This window comes from Chenopodium quinoa, unplaced genomic scaffold (assembly GCF_001683475.1).
Source record: "Chenopodium quinoa cultivar QQ74 unplaced genomic scaffold, ASM168347v1, whole genome shotgun sequence".
In the NCBI taxonomy this organism is placed as follows: Eukaryota; Viridiplantae; Streptophyta; class Magnoliopsida; order Caryophyllales; family Amaranthaceae; genus Chenopodium; species Chenopodium quinoa.
Genome location: NW_018742334.1, coordinates 800,319 through 821,198, shown reverse-complemented (window position 1 = coordinate 821,198; position 20,880 = coordinate 800,319). Strand labels below are relative to the sequence as shown.

The 20,880-nt window shown below is 35.8% G+C and overlaps 1 protein-coding gene across 2 annotated transcripts; it reads left to right on the top strand.

The window, feature by feature from the left end:
• The first annotated feature begins 746 nt into the window (after window positions 1–746).
• On the top strand, window positions 747–18,883 carry LOC110692755 (WD repeat-containing protein 43-like). 2 transcript variants are annotated; one of them, XM_021869827.1, is made up of 14 exons: window positions 747–1,064; window positions 1,193–1,290; window positions 1,505–1,651; window positions 1,735–1,850; window positions 2,185–2,339; window positions 3,136–3,221; window positions 3,334–3,871; window positions 4,409–4,540; window positions 5,152–5,297; window positions 5,409–5,488; window positions 5,977–6,088; window positions 17,500–17,574; window positions 17,651–17,814; window positions 18,628–18,883. In XM_021869827.1, the coding sequence occupies exons 2-13, from the start codon at window positions 1,201–1,203 to the stop codon at window positions 17,804–17,806; spliced, it is 1,833 nt and encodes a 610-aa protein (XP_021725519.1). In that variant the 5' UTR covers window positions 747–1,064; window positions 1,193–1,200; the 3' UTR covers window positions 17,807–17,814; window positions 18,628–18,883. The 2 variants fall into 2 exon arrangements, with proteins under 2 accessions (XP_021725519.1, XP_021725513.1); XM_021869821.1 differs by having other exon boundaries at window positions 750–1,064; window positions 5,134–5,297.
• The last annotated feature ends 1,997 nt before the right edge of the window (window positions 18,884–20,880 follow it).

Genomic DNA, 20,880 nt, shown 5'->3' with positions numbered 1-20,880 from the left:
CATATTAAAAAAGTTCATAATGAGACGAATCTAACAAGATCCATTTTAATAAAATTTTTCTTTATAAATTAGTATTAAAATGCGGTCAAAGTTTAGCAAATTGTTAAATCAGATTAGACTAGACTAGACCATATCAGAAAAATTCAGATCAGACCTTAAAAAATTCAGACCAGATCTACTTGTTTCAGGTGAAGAGAACAAGTCCTAAATAGGTAAAATATAAAAGAATGGGGGAGTTAATCATTACTCCCTTTGTCTCCAAAAGTTCGACCATTTTGACCTAATTTTAATCCCAAATAATCAATTCATTTGCTATAAAATACCCACCAATATACAACAATATTTGTGCAAAATTAACTTTTCCATATATTTTTTTTTTTCGTATAATTTTATTACTTTTTCTCATATTTTTTTTACAAACCCCACGTAAATTTGTCTTTTCAATAAATTTTTACTTCTTTTTATTTAACTTTCTTAATATCCGCGAAATCAATCCAAAAGGATCATTTTTTCGGAAACGGAGGGAGTAATAACACAAACTTTTATATGTGGTCGGTCATATCATTTGGCCAGCCACTAGGGGTTTCTCTATTATGGTTAGGCTAATCACTCACCAGTCAGCTCGACCCCTTTCCTATTCCGCTTTGCCGCCTATTAAGATAATAGATGTCTCCTTCAAGTGGCCCGCCTTAGTTACGTTATTATCTTATTAATATAGGAGAAACTGTGTTGGTGTTGTGAGGGTTATTTTGTTAGTATTGTCGGGATTAATCTACCAGTATAACGAGGGTTACTTTATCACAGTTTACTCCTTAAATAGCGGTTTTACGTGTAATGTTACGATTTTAGCCTTTTTATTTTGAGAAATTGGGGTGGCCTCCTTTCCTTATACGTCTTTTCCTAAAGTGCCGCCATTAAAGCCCTCCTTAAACCTTTTCTTCTTTCATTCAAAACAACACACTTTCTCTCTTCAACTCACAACTTCACCGCCGCAAAACCCGCCTTTCACCGCCGTCTCCCACCCACCTTCTCTCTTCGCACCGCCTCTTTGTCAACAGTCAAAGGTAAGACAAATCAGTTCCTTCTCATTTGCTTTCTTAATAACAGTATATACTATGTTTTTTTTTTTTTTTTTTTGATAATTTTGACTGACAAATTAGCCATATTGGGTATTTTTGTTGTTTTTCTTCAGATTAATTGATGGGTTCGTCTAATATTAAAGACATTTTGACTTGTTTTAGCCCTTCTCTTGATTTCTTTGCTGTTACTTCTGGTGATGGCCGTATTAAGGTAAACAATCAACAATTTGTTTTATAGTTTAATTTGAATTGTATAGTGTGTATATTGTTTTTGAGTTAATTTGAATTGTGTTTGTTTTTGAGTTAATTTTTCTGGGAATTTGGTTAAATGAGATAATTTTCATTGCATTGGTTATGTGGGGTTTTGGTAGGGTTTTAGGGCTTGTTGAATTAATGCCTTTTTTGTTTGTTTTGGGACATTTTAGATTTGGGATACATTGAAAGGGCAGCTTCAGACTGAATTTTCTGATATCGTATCGTCCGAGGAGACGAATTTGCTTACAAAGCCGGAGAATAGAGGACACCTTTCCATTGATTACACTTGTATGAAGTGGGTGACCTTTGAAAAGAAGGTATTATAGTTTAACTTAGCTAGCTTGGGGAAGGAATTTGTGATGAAATGCTCACATAGCTTTATGGGTTTTGGTTGTTGCAGAAGAAAAGGAAGCTAGATACTTCATTTTTAGTGTTGGGTACTGGCAGTGGTGATGTACTGGCATTGGATGTTTCCGCCGGTCAATTGAAGTGGAAAATCAATGATTGTCATCCTGGGTGAGTTGTTCTGAACTCTTATAAGTCTTTTGTTCTTTTTGCTTGAACGTAAAATGTAAAAGGATTAAGGAGAAAGAACTGTTTTTTTTGAAGTTAAATCGTCCACTCATGTGAATCAGCAAATGTCATTAGAAGTTACAGTTGCTGCTTTTGATAAATGAATAGTTTGTTAAGGGGGTATGTTGGTTTGATTTTGAGTATTTTCTTGTCCGGCGATGGTTTGTGGCTCAAAATTTTTCCTGCTATTTTTTTTGGGTGACGCATTAAGGCATGTGATTATTCCTTTTATTGACAAACTACGGACTGAGGATGGTTGAATTTTTCTTTCTTGTAGAGGAGTTACTGCTATCGCATTTGCTTCTCGGCGTTCTTGCTTGTACACTTCTGGAGCTGATGGAATGGTGTGCGAGCTTGATCCAACTACTGGAAACTTGTTGAGAAATTTTAAAGCTTCAACTAAGGCAGTGTCCAGTTTGAGTGTTTCACCAGGTATGTGAACTGGTACCAGCTTCGTAACTATTCATTTTTGTATACCAGATTACCAGAGGCCTACTGTCATACATTGCATTTGCATTATATATTTTATTTTGCATCAAACTTGTCTGCTCTTAAATTTCCGTCTTTAAATTTTCTATACAAACAAAGTCAATTAAGGAACTTTTTGCATTGGAACTTTCTTGTGAGTTGTGCTCTGGCAATTGAACTTTTATTTAATGACACTTTAGAAGCAAAGGAGCCTCTCTGAGTCTCTGACAGGAGCTTTCTAGTCCCAAATCAAATGTCATTAGACTTTCCATTCTCTGAAGTACAAGATTCATGTAAATATATAGTATAGCATTTTGGTAACCTTAAGTTGCCTATCTTATAAGGAGTTTCAAGTTATATTCGATGGCTAGGTATGGCTGACAGTCTATGAAGAGGTGAGAATGCTTCAATTAAAGGAATCATGTTCCACCTTATCTGCCAAGTAGAAACTGTCAGGAAAAAAACATAATAACCTTTCTGCTACCCTGGTTGCTGGAAATGATCTTACTCCCTCTTTCTATTAATGTCCCTAGTGGTCTTACTGATCTAAGCTAACTAGTACTCATTGCTTATTACTAAGTCAGGTGTCTTGTCACCTATGCAGGACCGTTAGTGGTCCAGAATAAAATGTGAGCTTATTTTGTAGAAACTTAGATATATTCATTCACTTGTCTTGTAATTTTTTATTTTATCATTTGCCTGACATGTGATTTTATATTCTTCTGCTCATTTATTCTGGTTGAATAATGTTTTGAGGTAGATGGGAAGACAATAGTCACTGCAGCTTCTCAAATGAAGATATTTGGTTCAGATCATAAAAAGATTCAGAAGTTTACTGGTCATCCTGTATGTTTTATTATATCTTCTGTTAATATTCTAAATTTTAAAAGTTAGTATTGAATTTTACTTTAAGTACAAGCTCTAAGCCATAATTACATTTCTGTCACTGGTGGTTTAGGGTGCTGTCCGTTGTATGACCTTGAGTAAGGATGGAAAATATGTCTTCTCTTCTGCTGTTGGGGAGAGATATGTTGCAGTCTGGCAAGTAGATGGAAGCAAGAAGCAGTCTGCAAGTTGTGCTCTGGCAATGGAACACCCTTCTGTTTACCTTGACTGTAGGTACGATGATGCAGATGGAGCAGGTTTTTATGTTTTGGCCATTTCAGAGGTGGGTGTGTGCTACTTCTGGTGTGGAAAAGCTATCGAGGAGTTACGGAAGGCAAAACCCGCGAGGATTTCTTTTTCTGTTGAGGATACCTATGACAAAAACAATAAAGGTGTTTCAGCTGCCATATATGCTGCAAATATCCAAAGCACAGCCGACCCTACCGCAATTTCAATATTTCTTGCTCATGGTTTCTTGATCAAGCCATCGTTCGAGAAAATTATGGTTCATCACGGGGAAGATTTACAGTTAAATACCACTAGAAATGGGTTGCTTTTGCCATTAAGCCAGTCTCGTAAAACTAAGAAACAGATGGATCTACAAACTGGAGGTAAGTTTGCCTAGACGGTAAACTTTATAACTTTATGCTTGAAGTTCATCAACTTATGGTTGTGATCTGTCTGAAATTTGAAGTAATGAGAGTCCTATCAGCTTATCAGGCTCCCTAAAAATATCAAAAGAAATGTTCTTCAGGTTATTAGTTCAATTCTTTGGTATGTAAGAATGCAACAACGTATGGTTTTCCAATGTTGGAGCCTTGTTTAGTTGGTCAAATTTCAACCTAGATTTATTCACGTTCATGATTAATTCTTTTTCTGCTATTTTATTGTGTTGGAGGCCATGTGACAATCAATAAAGGATATTTTCTACCAGCCAATCTCAGTGATTATAATATTTATTGTTGCTGTTGTTTCAAAATTTGGTATCCAAATCATGTAGAAGCGATACTTTTTTGTTAGCTGGTGGCATATCTGTTTGTATTCTAAGGATTGTATGCTTATAGTGCTACTTTTATGATAGGAGATAGCAACTAATTTTGCCTTCTTTTCTTCTTAGGCTAATAATGTATATATCTAATGTCTAACAGCAACAACACTAGATCGTGCCAATGCCGAAGGAGCTCTGCTTCCTGTACCAAAGGTTCTTGATCATTACAGAATAAAGCAAGATCAATCATTCAAACTTGACAATAGCCAAGCAGTATCAACTGTCACTAAAGGTAGAATTAATTTTATTCTGCCAGACGGATTCCTGAAAACTATCCTTTATTGTGGAACTGGATACATTGCTGAACATCATTCATCTTTAGTGAATGTCTTACTATTCATGAGGTTAATCTTATTTGCATTTATATGTCAACTCAATCTATCTGAAAAGATTTACTGTGAGGGCAACAAATTGAAAAGATAGGCTAGAAACCCCAAAACTGAACAAAGTATCAATGAAATGTGCTTGCTGTTTATCATTACTTACCATTATTATTCAATATATTATTATCAAGTAATGATACACAAGAACCTTAAAGCTGTCCACATTCTCTTTGACCTTTTGATCTCGACTAGATTCTTGTATATTTTGGTTGATTTTTTTTTTTCTCCTGCTATTTGGGTGTTCAATATTGATGTGAAGGGTTAATGAAAAAGGTGATAAGGGAAATGCATTTGTTTTATTAGGTCTGACAACTTTAAGGTTGTTTGAGCATAGCTTCTTACTCTGGCATCTTTAAGGCTGCTTAGTAATCGTGTCCGCTAAATGACATATGTCATTAAGGTGTTATTAATCAATTGTTACTTATTTTCCTTCTGTACACAGCCAATTTTGATGTTCCAGGAGTTGATGCTACAGCTTGCCCTATGGAGAATAGACTTAAAACTCTGGGTATAATTAGTGATTTGGATGTTCCTACAGCCAAATCAACAAGAGCTTCTAGCTTACTAAAGGAAATCGATATTGGAACTACTGTACCTCCAAAGAAGGTTGATAATCTTTCACATGGATTATGTACCATACCTTCAAGAATTTTTGTAAGTAGTCAGCTGCACCTGTTACCTGTTATGGTTTACTTAACCTTATTTATTTTTGTGTAGATGAGGGCAGCAATCTTGTCCATGCAACCTAGTGATGCATCCAAGATATTGAATGTTTTTGTTGACATGTGGCAGTCGAGGTTGGTTTTTTAGTTGCCTACTGATGTTTCCCCATGAATAAGATATTTGTTAATTATATATTTTAAACATAGATTAGCCTTTTAAAAAAAACTAGCATTATTAACAATCCCTCGGTAATGGGACTGAAAAATGGAATGATTTCTAAGGTATTGCATCAGTTGTTCAATGATATTGCAGTACATCCATACTCTATATTGGTTTCTTGAACTTAAGATATGTTTAATTTAACGAGATTGATCCTTGCGAATAAAGTGGCTTTGCTAGATGCACATTATAATCTTTTTAATAAAAAATCTTTTTTAAGTGGACATGCTAGGAGGAGGCTTCTTGCTAGAAATTGGAATGTACTTGCAAGCCTTATGAACCATTGTAAATGCGAAAATTAAAATTAGCTTCTCACCTATTAGCCTCAATGATGCATGCTTACTAAAAATAGTTACTCAAGACATTGAACTGATTTGTTTTGAATTCTCTTTGGTACGAACAGGTCCTGCAGTGGAAAGTATGTTCTTCCATGGATTTATAATACATTGGTGCATCATGGTCATCACATTTTGTCTCAGGAACCGGAGAATGCTACAATTGCTTCTTTATATAAGGTACTTTAGATCCAGCATCCTCATGACTATATTGTGTCTTAATTTATACTTGGCATGTAACCCGCCTATCATTCTTATTTAAGTCGAGTTGTTCTCTTATCTTGCTGTTATAGATTTAATGATTGTGAAATTTACAAAAGAAGCTTATATTAAGTGAGATCATGTTGCTTGTGTAATGACACAAGGTTGAAAATTAAAATGGCAAATTGAAATCATCATACCTTCATGTGAGAACAGCTGAACTTGTTACCATGACATCAAATTTTCTTAATACATAGGTGCAATATTGTTGCAACTAGAGCTGTAAAAAAGTTGACCCGACTCGAAATACCGACTCAAACCCGATTATTAACCGACCCATCTGAACCCGAAAAAATGGTGACACAAACCCGACCTCAAACCAACCCTAGACCCGAATTGACCCGATTATGTGAGACCTGAATCCGAACATGACCTGACCTAGAGATGACCTGACCCAAATGTAACCCGTAAATTATTAACCTGAACCGAACCCGACTTGAATTGAAATTGATCCAAACCCGTTTTAACCCATCAAAACCCGAATTTAACCCGACTTGTTACTAACCAGACTTGAATTCAACCCGACCCGTTCCTAACCCGACCGAAATTTAACCCAACCCGTTTCAAACCCGACCTGAAATCAACTCGACTTGTTATTAACCAGACCTTAATTCAACCGACTTGTTATTGACCCGACCTGAATTTTACCAGACTATTACTTACCCAACCAAAAAATTCAACCTCATCTGTTACTAACCCGACTCGAAATTAACACGACTTATCATTGACCCGACCTAAATTCAACCCAAATTGGCCCTTACCCAATTTCAAATCACCTTAAATGTAATTTAGACCACCTTATTATTTTGATCAAAGCATTTTGTCTTGGGAGACCAAGTCGGTCTAGGCCAACAAAAGAAAGGAGTATCATCCTCAAATTTAAGAGTTAAATATAGTATATATTTGTTGTATGGTCAAAGGAGATAATAATCTTCCTAAATTATAGCCTAGAGTTCCCTAGTATATTGCCATATATATTACAGTCAAAGGAAATAATTAGCTTCATAAAAATGATATTTATCTATTTATAGTTAGTTGAACCCGAATATGACCTTACTTGGAAATGACCCGACGTGATTGTAACCTGCAAATTATTGACTTGAACATAACCCGACTTGAATCCGAGAATGACCCGACTTGGAAATTACCCAACCTGATTGTAACCCGCAAATTATTGACTTAAACCGAACCTGACTTGAACTCGAGAATGACCTGACTTGAAAATGACCCAATTGATTATAACCCGCAAATTATTAACTTGAACCGAACCTGACTCAAACTCGAGAATGACCCGACCAGATTCTAGCCCGCAAATTATTGACTTGAACCGAACCTGACTCGAACTCAAGAATAACCCTAATCCGTTTTAACCCGTGAAAACCCGAATTAAACCCGATTTATTGATCTCCCGACCCGAATGTAACCAGACTTATTATTAACCAGACCTAAACCCGACCCAAACCCGATAAAAAGTATGACCCGACGTGACCCGACTCAAGCATGACCCAATCCAAACCCCACCCGCATAGGTTATGGAATTAATCCGAGTTGACCCGACCCGAGTTGACCCGACGCACTCTTACCAACCCAAACCTACCCGTTTACGCGAATTGACAGCTTTACCCAAAACCTGTAAAATTTCTCAAAAACCGTGGATATTAGCCTTAAATTTTGGAATTTTTTTTACTTTTTTTCGCCCGGATAGAATTATTGCCAAAATATTTACCAAGGTCCCAAATATCCTTCGGGAGACCAATTGGGTGGGTGGAACCATCCAATTTGCCTTTAAACGACCAATTTACTGGTTTACAACTTACACCGATTTCATTAATGCAAGCCTACCACGAACATTTGTGACAACAAATAACTATCATATATGGTTCCAAACGACATTATATGACCCCGAGATGTACTCCCTAGAATTTAAAGATTTTTCTACACCGGGCCCAAAGACTCCAAAAATTCTCAAAAAGCCAACAATTTTTGAATTTTTTGACTTTTTTTCGCTCGTAAATAAAAATTGCCGAAATGTTTACCATGATCTCTAATGTCCTCCGGGAGTCCAATTGGGTGGGTGGAAACATCCAATTTGCCTTTAAACGGCCAATTTACCAGTTTACAAGTTGTGCCGATTTCATTAACTCAAGCCTACTACAAACATTTATGACAACATATAATGATCATATATGGTTCCAAACGGAATTATATGACCCCGAGATGCATCCCCTAAAATCTAAAGGCTTTTCGAAACCGAGCCTCGAAACTTTCAAAATTTCTAAAAAAACGTGGACATTAGCCTATTTGGACTTTTTTGACTTTTTTTCGCCCGGAAATAAAAATTGCCAAAATGTTCACCATGGTCTCAAATATCCTTTGGGAGACCAATTGGGTGGGTGATTCCATCTTATTTGCCTTTAAACGACCAATTTACCGGTTTATAACTTGCACCAATTTAATTAACTCAAGCCTATTACGAACATTTATGACAACATATTATGATCATATATGGTTCCAAACGGCATTATATGACCCCGAGATGTATCTCCTAAAATCTCAAAACTTTTCGACACCGGGCCTCGAAACATCCCAAATTTTTTAAAATGCGTGGATTTCAATTTTGAAATTTTCTAAGTTTTTTTTCCCGGTAATAAATATTGGCAAAATGTTTACCATGGTCCCTAAAACCCGCCGGGAGTCCAATTGGGTGGTTGGAATCATCAAATTTGCCTTTAAACGACCAATCTACCAGTTTACAACTTGCTCCAATTTCATTAATTCAATCCTACCACGAACATTTATAACAACAAATAATGATCATATATGGTTCCAAACGACATTATATGACCCCAAGATATATCTCCTATAATTTCAAGACTTTTCGATACTGGGCACCGAAACCTCTAAAATTTCTCAAAATGTGTAGATATTAGCCTTTAATTTTGGAATTTTTTGACTTTTTATTGTCCGGAAATAAAAATTGTCGAAATGTTAACCATGGTCCCTAATACCCTGTGGGAGTCCATATGGTTGGGGGGAACCATCCAATTAGCCTTTAAACGGCCGACCCTTAAACCTCCAAAATCTCTGAAAAAGCGTTGATATTAGCCTTTAATTTTGAAATTTTTCTCTTTTTTTCGCCCGAAAGTAAAAATTGCCGATATGTTTACCATGATCCCTAATACCCTCTAGGAGTCCAATTGGGTGGGTGGAACCATCCAATTTTCCTTTAAACGGCCAATTTACCGATTTACAACTTGCACCAATTTCATTAATTCAAGCCTATCACGAACATTTATAACAACATATAATGATTATATATGGTTCAAACGGTATTTTATGACCCCGAGATGTATCTCCTAAAATCTTAAGCCTTTTCGACACATGTACCCTAAACCTCCAAAATTTCTCAAAAATCGTGGATAATTGGCCCTCAATTTTGTTTTTTTTTTTTTTTTTTTTTTTTTTTTTTTACTTTTTTTCGCCTAGAAATAAAAATTGCCGAAATGTTCACAATGGTCCCTAATACCCTTTCAGAGCGGCCAATTTTCTGGTTTACAATTTGCAGTGATTTCATTAACTCAAGCCTACCACGAACATTTATGTCAACATATAATGATCATATATGGTTTCAGACGGCATTATATGACCCCAAGATGTATCACCTAAAATCTCATTTCTTTTCGACACTGAGCCTTGAAACTTTCAAAATTTCTAAATAAGCATGGATATTAGCCTTCAATTTTAGAATTTTTTGACTTTTTTCGCACGTAAATAAAAATTGCCGAAATGTTAACCATGGTCCCGAATACCCCCGGAGTCCAATTGGGTGGGTGGATCCATCCAATTTGCCTTTAAACGGCTAATTTACCGGTTTACAACTTGCGCCGATTTCATTAACTCAAACTTACCACAAACATTTATAACAACAAATAATGATCATATATGGTTCCAAACGACATTATATGACTCCCAGATGTATCCCCTAAAAGCTAAAGACTTTTCGACACCGGGCCCTAAAACTTTCAAAATTTCTCAAAAAGCGTGGGATTTAGCCTTAAATTTTGGATTTTTTTGACTTTTTTTAGCTTGGAAATAAAAATTTTCAAAATGTTTATCATAGTCTCTAATACCCTCCGGGCGGCAGTCCGATTGGTGGGTGGAACCATCATAGTCTCTAATACCCTCAAGGATTTTCGATACTGGGCATCTAAACCTCTAAAATTTCTCAACAGTGTGGATATTAACTTTAAATTTTTGAATTTTTTGACTTTTTTTCGCCTGAAATAAAAATTGCCGAAATGTTTACCATGGTCTCTAATTCAATCCGGGAGTCAAATTAGGTGGGTGGAACCATCCAATTTGCCTTTAAATGGCGAATTTACCGCTTTACAACATGCACCGATTTAATCAACTCAAACCTACCACGAACATTTATGATAACATATAATGATCATTTATGGTTAAAAACAGTGTTATATGACCCTGATATGTATCTTCTAAAATCTCAAAACTTTTCGACACTGGCAGAAACCTAAAAAAAATTCTCAAAACGCGTGGATATTAGCCTTCAATTTTGAAATTTTTTAACTTTTTTTTGCCCGAAAATAAAAATTGAAGAAATGTTTACCATGGTCTTTAATATCCTCTTGTAGTCCAATTAGGTGGGTGGAACCACCAAATTGCTTGAAAACGACCAATTTACCGATTTACAATTTGCACCGATTTCTGTAACTCAAGCCTACCACGAACATTTATGACAACAAATAATGATCATAAATGGTTCCAAACGACATTATACGACCCCGAAATATATTCTCTAAAATCTCAAGTCTTTTCGACACCAGATCCCGAATCCTCCAAAATTTCTCAAAAACGTGGATAAGCCTTTAATTTTAGAAGTTTTTGACTTTTTTTTCGCTCGTCAATAAAAATTTCCAAAATGTTTACCATGGTCCCTAATACCCTTCGGGAGTTCAATTGGGTGGGTGGAACCATGCAATTTGCCTTTAAACGGCCAATTTACCTGCAATGTTCACCGACTCAGCTGAAATCCAGAGTCCGTGTCAACACGACGCGGACATGGACACGTAATTCTTGTCAGATTCGGCTATTTGCACTCGCCATTTTCGACCGATAGACAACTTTAACCCCCAAAATTAGCTTAAATTCGTGAGTTGGTAAGATTTTTGTGGTGGACTCCATTGTTGCCGGCGTGTAGCAACCACATGAATGCATGATAAAGGAATAGAAAGTGAGGGTTGATAAAGTGATAAGAATGAGGTTTTGTGGTAAGTAGGAGTGTGTGATAGCTCATAGCTGTATTGATAAAGCAAAAGGGTGTACAGCTGTGTGATGCTCTTTATTTTGTTTTGTTTATATTTTATTTTTTACCACTCAACCTCATTTTTTACTTTTAATATTTTGATTTGATAGAATGTTGTAGTTACTGACTAGTGACTATATTTATTAGTTTTTTTAACCACTCAACCTCTTCACTTTTAACTTTTTTACTTATAATATTTTTTTTTTCACAAAATGAAAGTGTCGTGTCCCCGCACCCGTGGACAGAGTCCCCGTGTCTTAAAATTTTGGAAATTTAAGAATTGGACATTCGGGTTCGTGTCCGACACATGTACCATGAGATATATCCCCAAAAACCTTATTTCTTTTTAACACCGAGCCCCGATACCTTCGAAATTTCTCAAAAACTGTGGATGTTAGCCTTTAATTTTTGAATTTTTTGACTTTTTTTCGCTCGTAAATAAAAATTGCTAAAATGTTTACCATGGTCCCTAAGACCCATCGGGAGTCCAATTGGGTGGGTATTTGTTGACACCAAAATTTTGTTAATTTTTAGGTGTCAGATATATGTAAATAAGGAGATAATATAAAAAATTATAAGATATTTATCTTCAGAATCTCATAGATTATTATCTTTTACTCTACGACACTCTATATAAAGAGGGTCGTTTATAGGGTTTAAGGGGGTCGAATGGAATAAGTCATAAAGACCCCATCTCCTCCCTACTACCAAACATTGTAGATTCATAGTATGGAATAAGCCGACAAGGCCTCGTACTATAAATTAATATCAAAACCCTAGCCTTCTAGAGAAAGGAATCAAGAAATCATCGAGAGTTGTAACGCACAAATTATCAATGAAATAATTGTTTTTGTATATTTTCTACCTCTTTAATCATATATTGCAACCATCCAATTTGCCTTTAAACGAACTATTTACCTGTCTATAACTTGTATCGATTTAATTAAATCAAGCCTCCCATGAACATTTATGACAACATATAATGATCATATATGGTTCCAAACGGAATTATATGAACCCTAGATGTATCCCCTAAAATCTCATGGATTTTCGACACTAGGTCTTAAAACTTCCGAAAGTCCTTAAAAAGCGTGGATATGCCTTAAATTTTGGAATTTTTTGACTTTTTTTTTTCCCCGAAAATAAAAATTGCCGAAATGTTTACCATAGTCGCTAATACTCTTCGAGATTCCAATTAGGTGGGCGGAACCATCCAATTTACTGGTTTTCAACTTGCACCGTTTTTATTAACTCAAACTTACCACGAACATTTATGACAACATACAATGGTCATTTATGGTTTCAAACGTCATTATATGATCCCAAAATGTATCTAATAAAATCTCATTTCTTTTCGACACCTGGCTTCGAAATCTTCAAATTTTTTGAAAATGCGTGGATATTAGCCTTTAATTTAAATTTTTTTTTGCTTTTTTTTGCCGGAAATAAAAATTGCCAAAATGTTTACCATGATCCCTAATATCCTTTGGGGGTCCAATTGGGTGGGTGGAACCATCCAATTTACCTTTAAACGACTAATTTACCGGTTTACCACTTGCACCGATTTTATTAATTCAAATATACAACGAACATTTATGACAACAAATAATGATCACATATTGTTCCTAACGATATTATATGACCTCGAGATGTATACCCTAAAATTTTGAAACTCTTAGGCACCGGGCCTCAAACACTCAAAAAATTTTCAAAATGCGTGGATATTAGCCTTAATTTTTAAATTTTTCGACTTTTTTCGCCTGTAATTAAAAATTGCCGAAAGGTTTTTTCGACACCGAGCCTCAAAATCTCCAAAAAAATTTCAAAAACCACGTGTCTTTAGACTTTAATTTTGGAATTTTTTTGACTTTTTTTTCCTCCGGAAATGAAAATTAGCGAAATGTTTACCATGGTCCCTAATAACCTTCGGGTGGCCAATTGGATGGTTCCAACCATCCAATTTGCCTTTAAACGGCCAATTTACCGGCTTACAACTTACACCGATTTCATTAACTCAAGCCTACCATAAATATTTATGACAACATAGAATGATCATATACGGTTCCAAACGGCATTATATAACCCCGAGATTTATCCTCTAAATCTTAAGGCTTTTCAACACCGGGCCCTGAAACCTCCAAAATAACTCAAAAAGCGTGGATATTAGCCTTCAATTTTTGAATTTTTTAACTTTTTTTGCCCATAAATAATAAATTTCCGAAATCTTTACCATGGTCCCTTATACCCTCCAAACGTCCTATTGGGTGGTTGGAACTATCCAATTTGCCTTTAAACGACCAATTTTCTGATTTACAACTTGCACTGATTTCATTATCTCAAGCCTACCACATACATTTATGACAACAAATAATGATCATATATGGTTCCAAACGACATTATATGACCCCGAAATATATTCCCTAAAATTTCAAGACTTTTCGACACCTGGCCCCAAAACATCTGAAATTTCTCAAAAACCGTGGATATAATCCTTTAATTTTGAATTTTTTTAACTTTTTTTCGCCTGGAAATATAAATTGCCGAAATGTTTATCATGGTCACTAATATACTCCGGGAGTCCAAATGGGTGGGTGTAACCATCCAATTTTGCTTTTAAACGGCTAATTTATCGATTTACAACTTGCATCGATTATCTACTAAAGCCTACTACGAACGTTTTTGAGAACATATAATGATCTTATATGGTTCCAAACGGCATTATATGACCCCCGAATTGTATTCCCTAAAATCTCAAGGTTTTTCGACATCGTACCCAACCTCAAAAATTTCTGAAAAAGCGTGGATATAAGCCTTCAATTTTGGAATTTTTAATTTTTTTTGCTCGGAAATAAAATTTGCCGAAATTTTTACCATGGTCTGTAATACCCTCCGGGAGTCCAATTGGAGAGTATCCATCCAATTTGGCTTTAAACGACCAATTTACCGGTTTACAACTTGCACCGATTTCATTAAATCAAGCCTACCACAAACCTTTATGACAACATATAATGATCATAAATGGTTCCAAACGGCATTATATGACCCCGAGATATATCCCCTAAAATTTCAAGGCTTTTCGACATCGGGCTTTGAAACCTCCAAAATTTCTCAAAAAACATGGATCAACCATCAATTTAGGAATTTTTTGACTTTTTTTCGCTCGAAAATAAAAATTGCAGAATTGTTTGCCATGGTCCCTAATTCCCTCCGGGAGTCTAATTGGGTGGGTGGAACTATCCAATTTGCCTTTAAACGGCCAATTTACAGGTTTACAACTTGCACCGATTTCATTTTTACTCAAGCCTACCACGAACATTTATGACAACAAAAAATGATCATATATGGTTCCAAACAACATTATATGACCCCGAGATGTATCCCCTAAAATTTCAAGACTTTTCGACACCGAGCCCCGAAATCTCCAAAATTTCTCAAGAAGCGTGGATATTAGTTTACAATTTTGGAATTTTTTCACTGTTTTTGCCCAGAAATAAAAATTGCCAAAATGTTTAACATGGTCCCTAATATTCTCCCGGAGTCCAATTGGGTTGGTGGAACCATTCTATTTCCTTTAAACGGCCAATTTAATTACCGGTTTACAACTTGCACGAATTTCATTAACTCAAGTCTACTACGAACATTTTTGACAACATATAATGATTCATATATGTTTCCAAACGACATTATATGACCGCGAGATGTATCCCCTAAAATATTAATACTTTTAGACACTACGCCCGAAACTTCCAAAATTTCTCAAAAAGTGTGGATATTAGCCTTCTATTTTGATTTTTTTTTTGTTTTTTTTTTTCGCCCAGAAATAAAAATTGCCGAAATGTTTACCATGGTCCCTAATTCCCTCCGGGATTCCAATTGGGTGGGTGGAAGCATCTATTTTGCCTTTTTACGACCAATTTACCAGTCTACAACTTGCACCGATTTCATTAATTCAAGCCGAACATTTATGACAACAAATAATGATCATGTTATAACAGATGTGAGGGATAAACAAAATAAAAATGTATTAACAAGAATGCACAGATTTACGTGATTCATCAATTATCAAATTGGCTACCTCCACGGACACACAAGAGAAAAACCTTTTATTGATCTTGAGGATCTTTTCCAGATTACAGTTATATATTACACAGTGATATTGAATATCTCCATGAATATATCCCATGATTATTCCCCATGAGTATCACCATATGAAATACTACTTATGGAATGAATGAATGAATATGACTAATCCTAAGGGGTATTTATAGACCTCCTAACCTTGGAGCCCAAGGTAAACTTTACCAAGCTTGGTGCCTAAGTATAACACTTGTTACCCAAGTTTTACCAAGATTGCTGCCAAATAAAACACTTGGTGCCGAGGTAGACTTATTCATATGCCATATAATCTTATTCTAAGGCATAATTTAACGTATCATATATGGTTCCAAACAGCATTATATGACCCCAAGATGTATCCTATAAAATTTCAAGACTTTTCGACATCGGGCCCTGAAACCTCCAAGATTTCTCAAAAACCGTGAACAATAGCCTTTAATTTTGGAAATTTTTTGACTTTTATTCGCCCGGAATTAAAAATAACAAAATATTTACCATGGTCCCTAATACCTTCCGGGAGTCCAATTGGGTGTGTGGAACCATTTGATTTGCTTTTAAACGGTCAATTTACCGGTTTACAACTTGCATCGATTTACCGGCTTACAACGGCCAATTTAATTAACTTGCATCGAACCCGACTTGAACTGAAATTTACCCAAACCCGTCAAAACCCGAATTTAACCCGACCCTGAATTCAACCAGACCCGTTCCTAACCTGACCGTAATTTAACCCAACCCGTTACAAATATGACCCGAAATCATCTCGACTTGTTATTAACCTGACCCAAATTCAACCCGACTTGTTATTGATCCGACCTGAATTTTACCAGACCTATTACTTACCCAACCCAAAAATTCAACTCGATATGTTACTAAACCGACTTGAAATTAACATGACTTGTTATTGACTCGACCTAAATTCAACCCAAATTGTCCCTGACCCGATTTCAAACCATCTTAAATGTAATTTAGACCACCTTATTATTATTGATCAAAGCATTTTGTCTTGGGAGACCAAGTCGGTCCAAACCAGCAAAAGAAAGGAGCATAATCCTCTAATTTAAGAGCTAAATATAGTATATATTTGTTGTATGGTAATTATCTTCCTAAATTATAGACTAAAGTTCCCTAGTATATTGCCATATATATTACAGTCAAAGGAAATAATTAGCTTGATAAAAATGATAATTATCTATTTATAGTTAGTTGAACCCGAATATTACCTGACTTGGAAATGACCCGACTTGATTGTAACCTGCAAATTATTGACTTGAACATAACCCGACATGAATCCTAGAATGACCCGACTTGGAAATGACCTAACCTGATTATAACCCGCAAATTATTGACTTGAACCGAACCCGACTCAAACTCAAGAATGACCCGAACTGTTTCTAACCCGCAAATTATTAACTTGAACCGAACCCAACTCGAACCTGAGATTTACCCTAAACCGTAAAAACCCGAATTAATCCCGACCTATTGTTCACCCGACTCGAATATAACCCGACCTGTTATTAACCGACCCAAACTCGATAAGAAGTATGACCCAACGTGATCCGACTCAAGCATGACCCAACCTAACCCGACCCACATAGGTTATGGAATTAATCTTAATTGACCTGACCCGAGTTGACCCAACCCACTCTTACTCGACCCAAACCCGACCCGTTTACCCGAATTGACAGCTCTAGTTGCAACCTCTTCTCTCTCTCTCTCTCTCTCTCTCTCTCTCTCTCTCTCTCTCTCTCTCTCTCTCTCTCTCTCTCTCTCTCTCTCTTCTTAAGAGAACCTAATCTAGATCATTAAAATATTAGTTGGCATGACACATGTAAGCCCTTTTATTTGAGACATGGCTTGATTTTATTGTTTTGTTTTTTTTCCTCTCTAGATTGCTAAATCAAAAGGGTCAGCTACTCAGTCTTTGTTGCAGTTATCTGGCCGTTTACAGCTTGTGACTGCACAGGTAAGTAATGTTATGTTCTTTGGTGGATTCATTTTTTTTTTTTTATCAATGCCTTATTACATGTATCCTGCTGTAGATTGATAAGGCTACGCAATTGAAGACTCAGCCCTCGCTACCTGAAAATGAGATGATAGAAAGTGAAGATGAAGAGGAAGATGAAAATGTTGATGAAGTTATGTTTGGAGAAGAAGATGATGAATCCGCAAGTAGTAGTGAAGAAAATAATGATTAAGTGATGAGGTTATCTCTTATCCTGTATATCTGCTCAATCTATGAGGCTGCATCTATTATATTGAAAACAAGACAATATCTTTTTCAGTTGTTTTATGATTATTTTTGGGGCGGTGGCGGTGTCAAATGTGCTTGTGTGGCTTTTTTTTTTTTTTTTTTTTTTTTTTGGGGGGGGGGGGGGAGGGGGAGGTGGGATTACGAAAGCGTGGCTGTGTTTATGGAAGAAGAGATTGTATTTCATTGCTTCAAATCTCCGTTCCCTTCCATAATTCAAGTTTTTTGGGCTTGTCGTGCTTTTTTCGAATCAATTAAATAATTCTTGCACCAAATCTATCCTCTTGTAACATAATATCATCTCAAAAAATTTTAACCACAAGAGCTCTTCTGAGTCTTATTCCAGCATGATTGGACCTGGATTAATCAGTCTTTTCAGGAAGTGGGAAGGTTTTTAGAAGAACAACCAAGAGGAGACATTTCCTTTTTGTTCGAACCAAGAACAACCAAGAGGAGACGGTTTTTAAAAATTACAGCATTACAGCTGTGATTATTATTATTATTATTATTATTTTATTAGTAGTAGTAGTTAAGTCAAGAATGTGGCATAAGTTTCTTGCTTGGGTGGGCTACTTGAGCATTGATAGCTCACACTGGATTCTGATTTGGGTTAGATGGGAAATTTTCTTATCCACGGGCATACTTATATAGTGGATGTTAATCCTGCTTAAGTCTGTCATTTGAGCCATTCTTAATATTTTGCTCAGTCTAGTACAGAGGTCAGGAGTGTTTGCTAGACCATAATGCATGGCTTTGTCTGTTTTGCAGCTCAATGCTATGTTATTGTCAGCAACTACCTGATACTTTACAATCTATGTTCATTCATGATGAGATGATCTGGTTTTCCTCCATCTGGTTACCATCTTCTGCAAAAATCCTGGGAAATGTCAGCAAAGCAGTATGTCTCTTTCTTGCCATAACTGCACAATTTTGTGTCCAATGTTTTATGAAATTTTGTTCACTCAATGTGTAAAAATATTGGTAGATTATTATTTAATATATATATCTCCTCTATTCCATTTTCTCCTCCTCGCTTTTCTAATCCATACCTGCATTTAAATCCTATCTGCTTAAAAAGGTTTATCCTTCATTATAACTTGCCATGTAGCGCCATCAACTTGGTTGATCATTTGTATCATTGTATGGATGATGTTACATGATGTGGCTTTGCTTGATAAACACTCTTAAAAAGAGGGTGTTTTTTTTTTTTTTTTTAACGGCTCTTAAAAAGAGGTTTAGTTCAACTTGATGTTGCCAAAACAATGCTATCAAAATCTTTGCATAGGGGAAAAAGGCAGAGGCGAATGCTCGCACTACCAACCTCCTTATCACATCATAGACTCCCACCTCCCTATCTCTCCTAGCCTGAACCAACTATAACTTGGTGTTCAGTTGAGAACCAACTAGTTATATTAGTGTCCTGTAGTATCCTCTGCCTTGATTCCTCTCACTGCCATATCTTATGAAAATTGCAACCAAGCATCATCACCTGTGCTTGACTGGCCTTCTATGTTGTGGCAAAAAAAATTCTCTCAATCAATAACGAAAACCAACCAATCATAACTACACAATAAACCCTTATATTACAATTTATTACAATTTTACAATAATATTTGTTTACATAGAATATCATGTTATAAATATTGATTGCACTGGTTATATGAAGTATCTAATCATTTAGAATATCAATAGACCAATACTTTTCTGTTTGAATTAATAAAATTCCAGTACAGCAATACTTGTTAGTTTTATATCTCAGTGTAATAATCAACGCTTTAATATATAGGCATAATCTTAGAAACACTTAATGTAGTGGAAGATGTATGTAATTGTTTTATGCCTTGTCTGCTTACTCTGCTTTGAGCAACTTTCCTTAACCTGCCATTCTGCCAGCAAAACTACCTAACCAACCTTTTGGCTCTAGTACATAGATATAGATCAATATGTAATGAAGATGGGGGAGTAAAGAAGTGGATTAAGTCACATTTCCTTTAATTTTTGTAGAATTAGATACAAGTGTGATCTTTCTGCTCTTACCTTTTTCTGAATTTCTTTAGCTTTTTTAATATGCCCAGAATCCCAGCTATTCAGATGAATTTAATATCTAAAACCCTAGGATTGATTATTGGTGTTTTAATACTTCATAATGTGATGTTATTTTCTAAAGACTTTATTTTAAAAGATAATAATTACTTAATTAGTTTAATAGTTTTTTATACTGAAACTACTAGTGTGCTAGGATATATAGTTGCAATAGCTCAACCAGTCCAGATAAGCCTTGTAGATAAATGCCTAAATATACCAAGGACAAAATTATCATCCATCACAGAAATATTCTGAAGTTTCCCAGTTCTAAGAAAAACAACTCCGTAGTGCAGTGTACAGACAAGTTGTCCAGCATGTCTTCTACAACATTTGTTTTCCTCATCCCAAATGCTCCAAGTTTCTGATATCAGGAAACCTTTCACAAACCTCTTTCTGGCATGTGGCAATGTTACATTGCTACTTGTCATATTATAGTAGTAAACCAAGTATCTGCGTTGTTCCATTATCTAAAGCCTTGGCTGGCTGCTTAGTGTGAACAAAGGTAACCTAGGAAGGCTCACCAAAAACGCTTATGACAATGTCCATCTTACATTGCTGACAGATGGGAGAAATTCCTGATCTACTGTAGGTATCCTGTCTTAAAACACCTAATCAGCAGCATATATTGTGGTATGGTGTTTCTTATTCCTACAGACCCCATGGCTAACTGAAGGCCTGAAGCTACCCATGGCACAAAAATTCTTTTTTTCTGATATTTTTTATTAGTTGGGTCTTAATAAAGCTTTGACTATGTGATTTAGCTGGAACAAATTCACCGTTTCATTGTGTTAAGCCCCCCACCTCCATCTCAGGTCCACCAAGAAATGTTAAGTTTTTAATTGCCAAGATTTTCTTAGTTTTTGTATAATTTACCCTTTTCATCTCCTTGAGGTTAAGGCTTTGATTTCATTGTTTGGATAGTGTTGATTGGAGTGA

What these genes read in the sequence shown, in the direction of transcription:
- LOC110692755 (XM_021869821.1), top strand. Translation starts at nt 1,201, where the DNA reads ATGGGTTCGTCTAATATTAAAGACATTTTGACTTGTTTTAGCCCTTCT. An exon ending in GGGTGACCTTTGAAAAGAAG is followed by an intron (nt 1,652 to 1,734) that starts GTATTATAGTTT and finishes TGGTTGTTGCAG; the next exon opens with AAGAAAAGGAAGCTAGATAC. An exon ending in CAGTTTGAGTGTTTCACCAG is followed by an intron (nt 2,340 to 3,135) that starts GTATGTGAACTG and finishes GTTTTGAGGTAG; the next exon opens with ATGGGAAGACAATAGTCACT.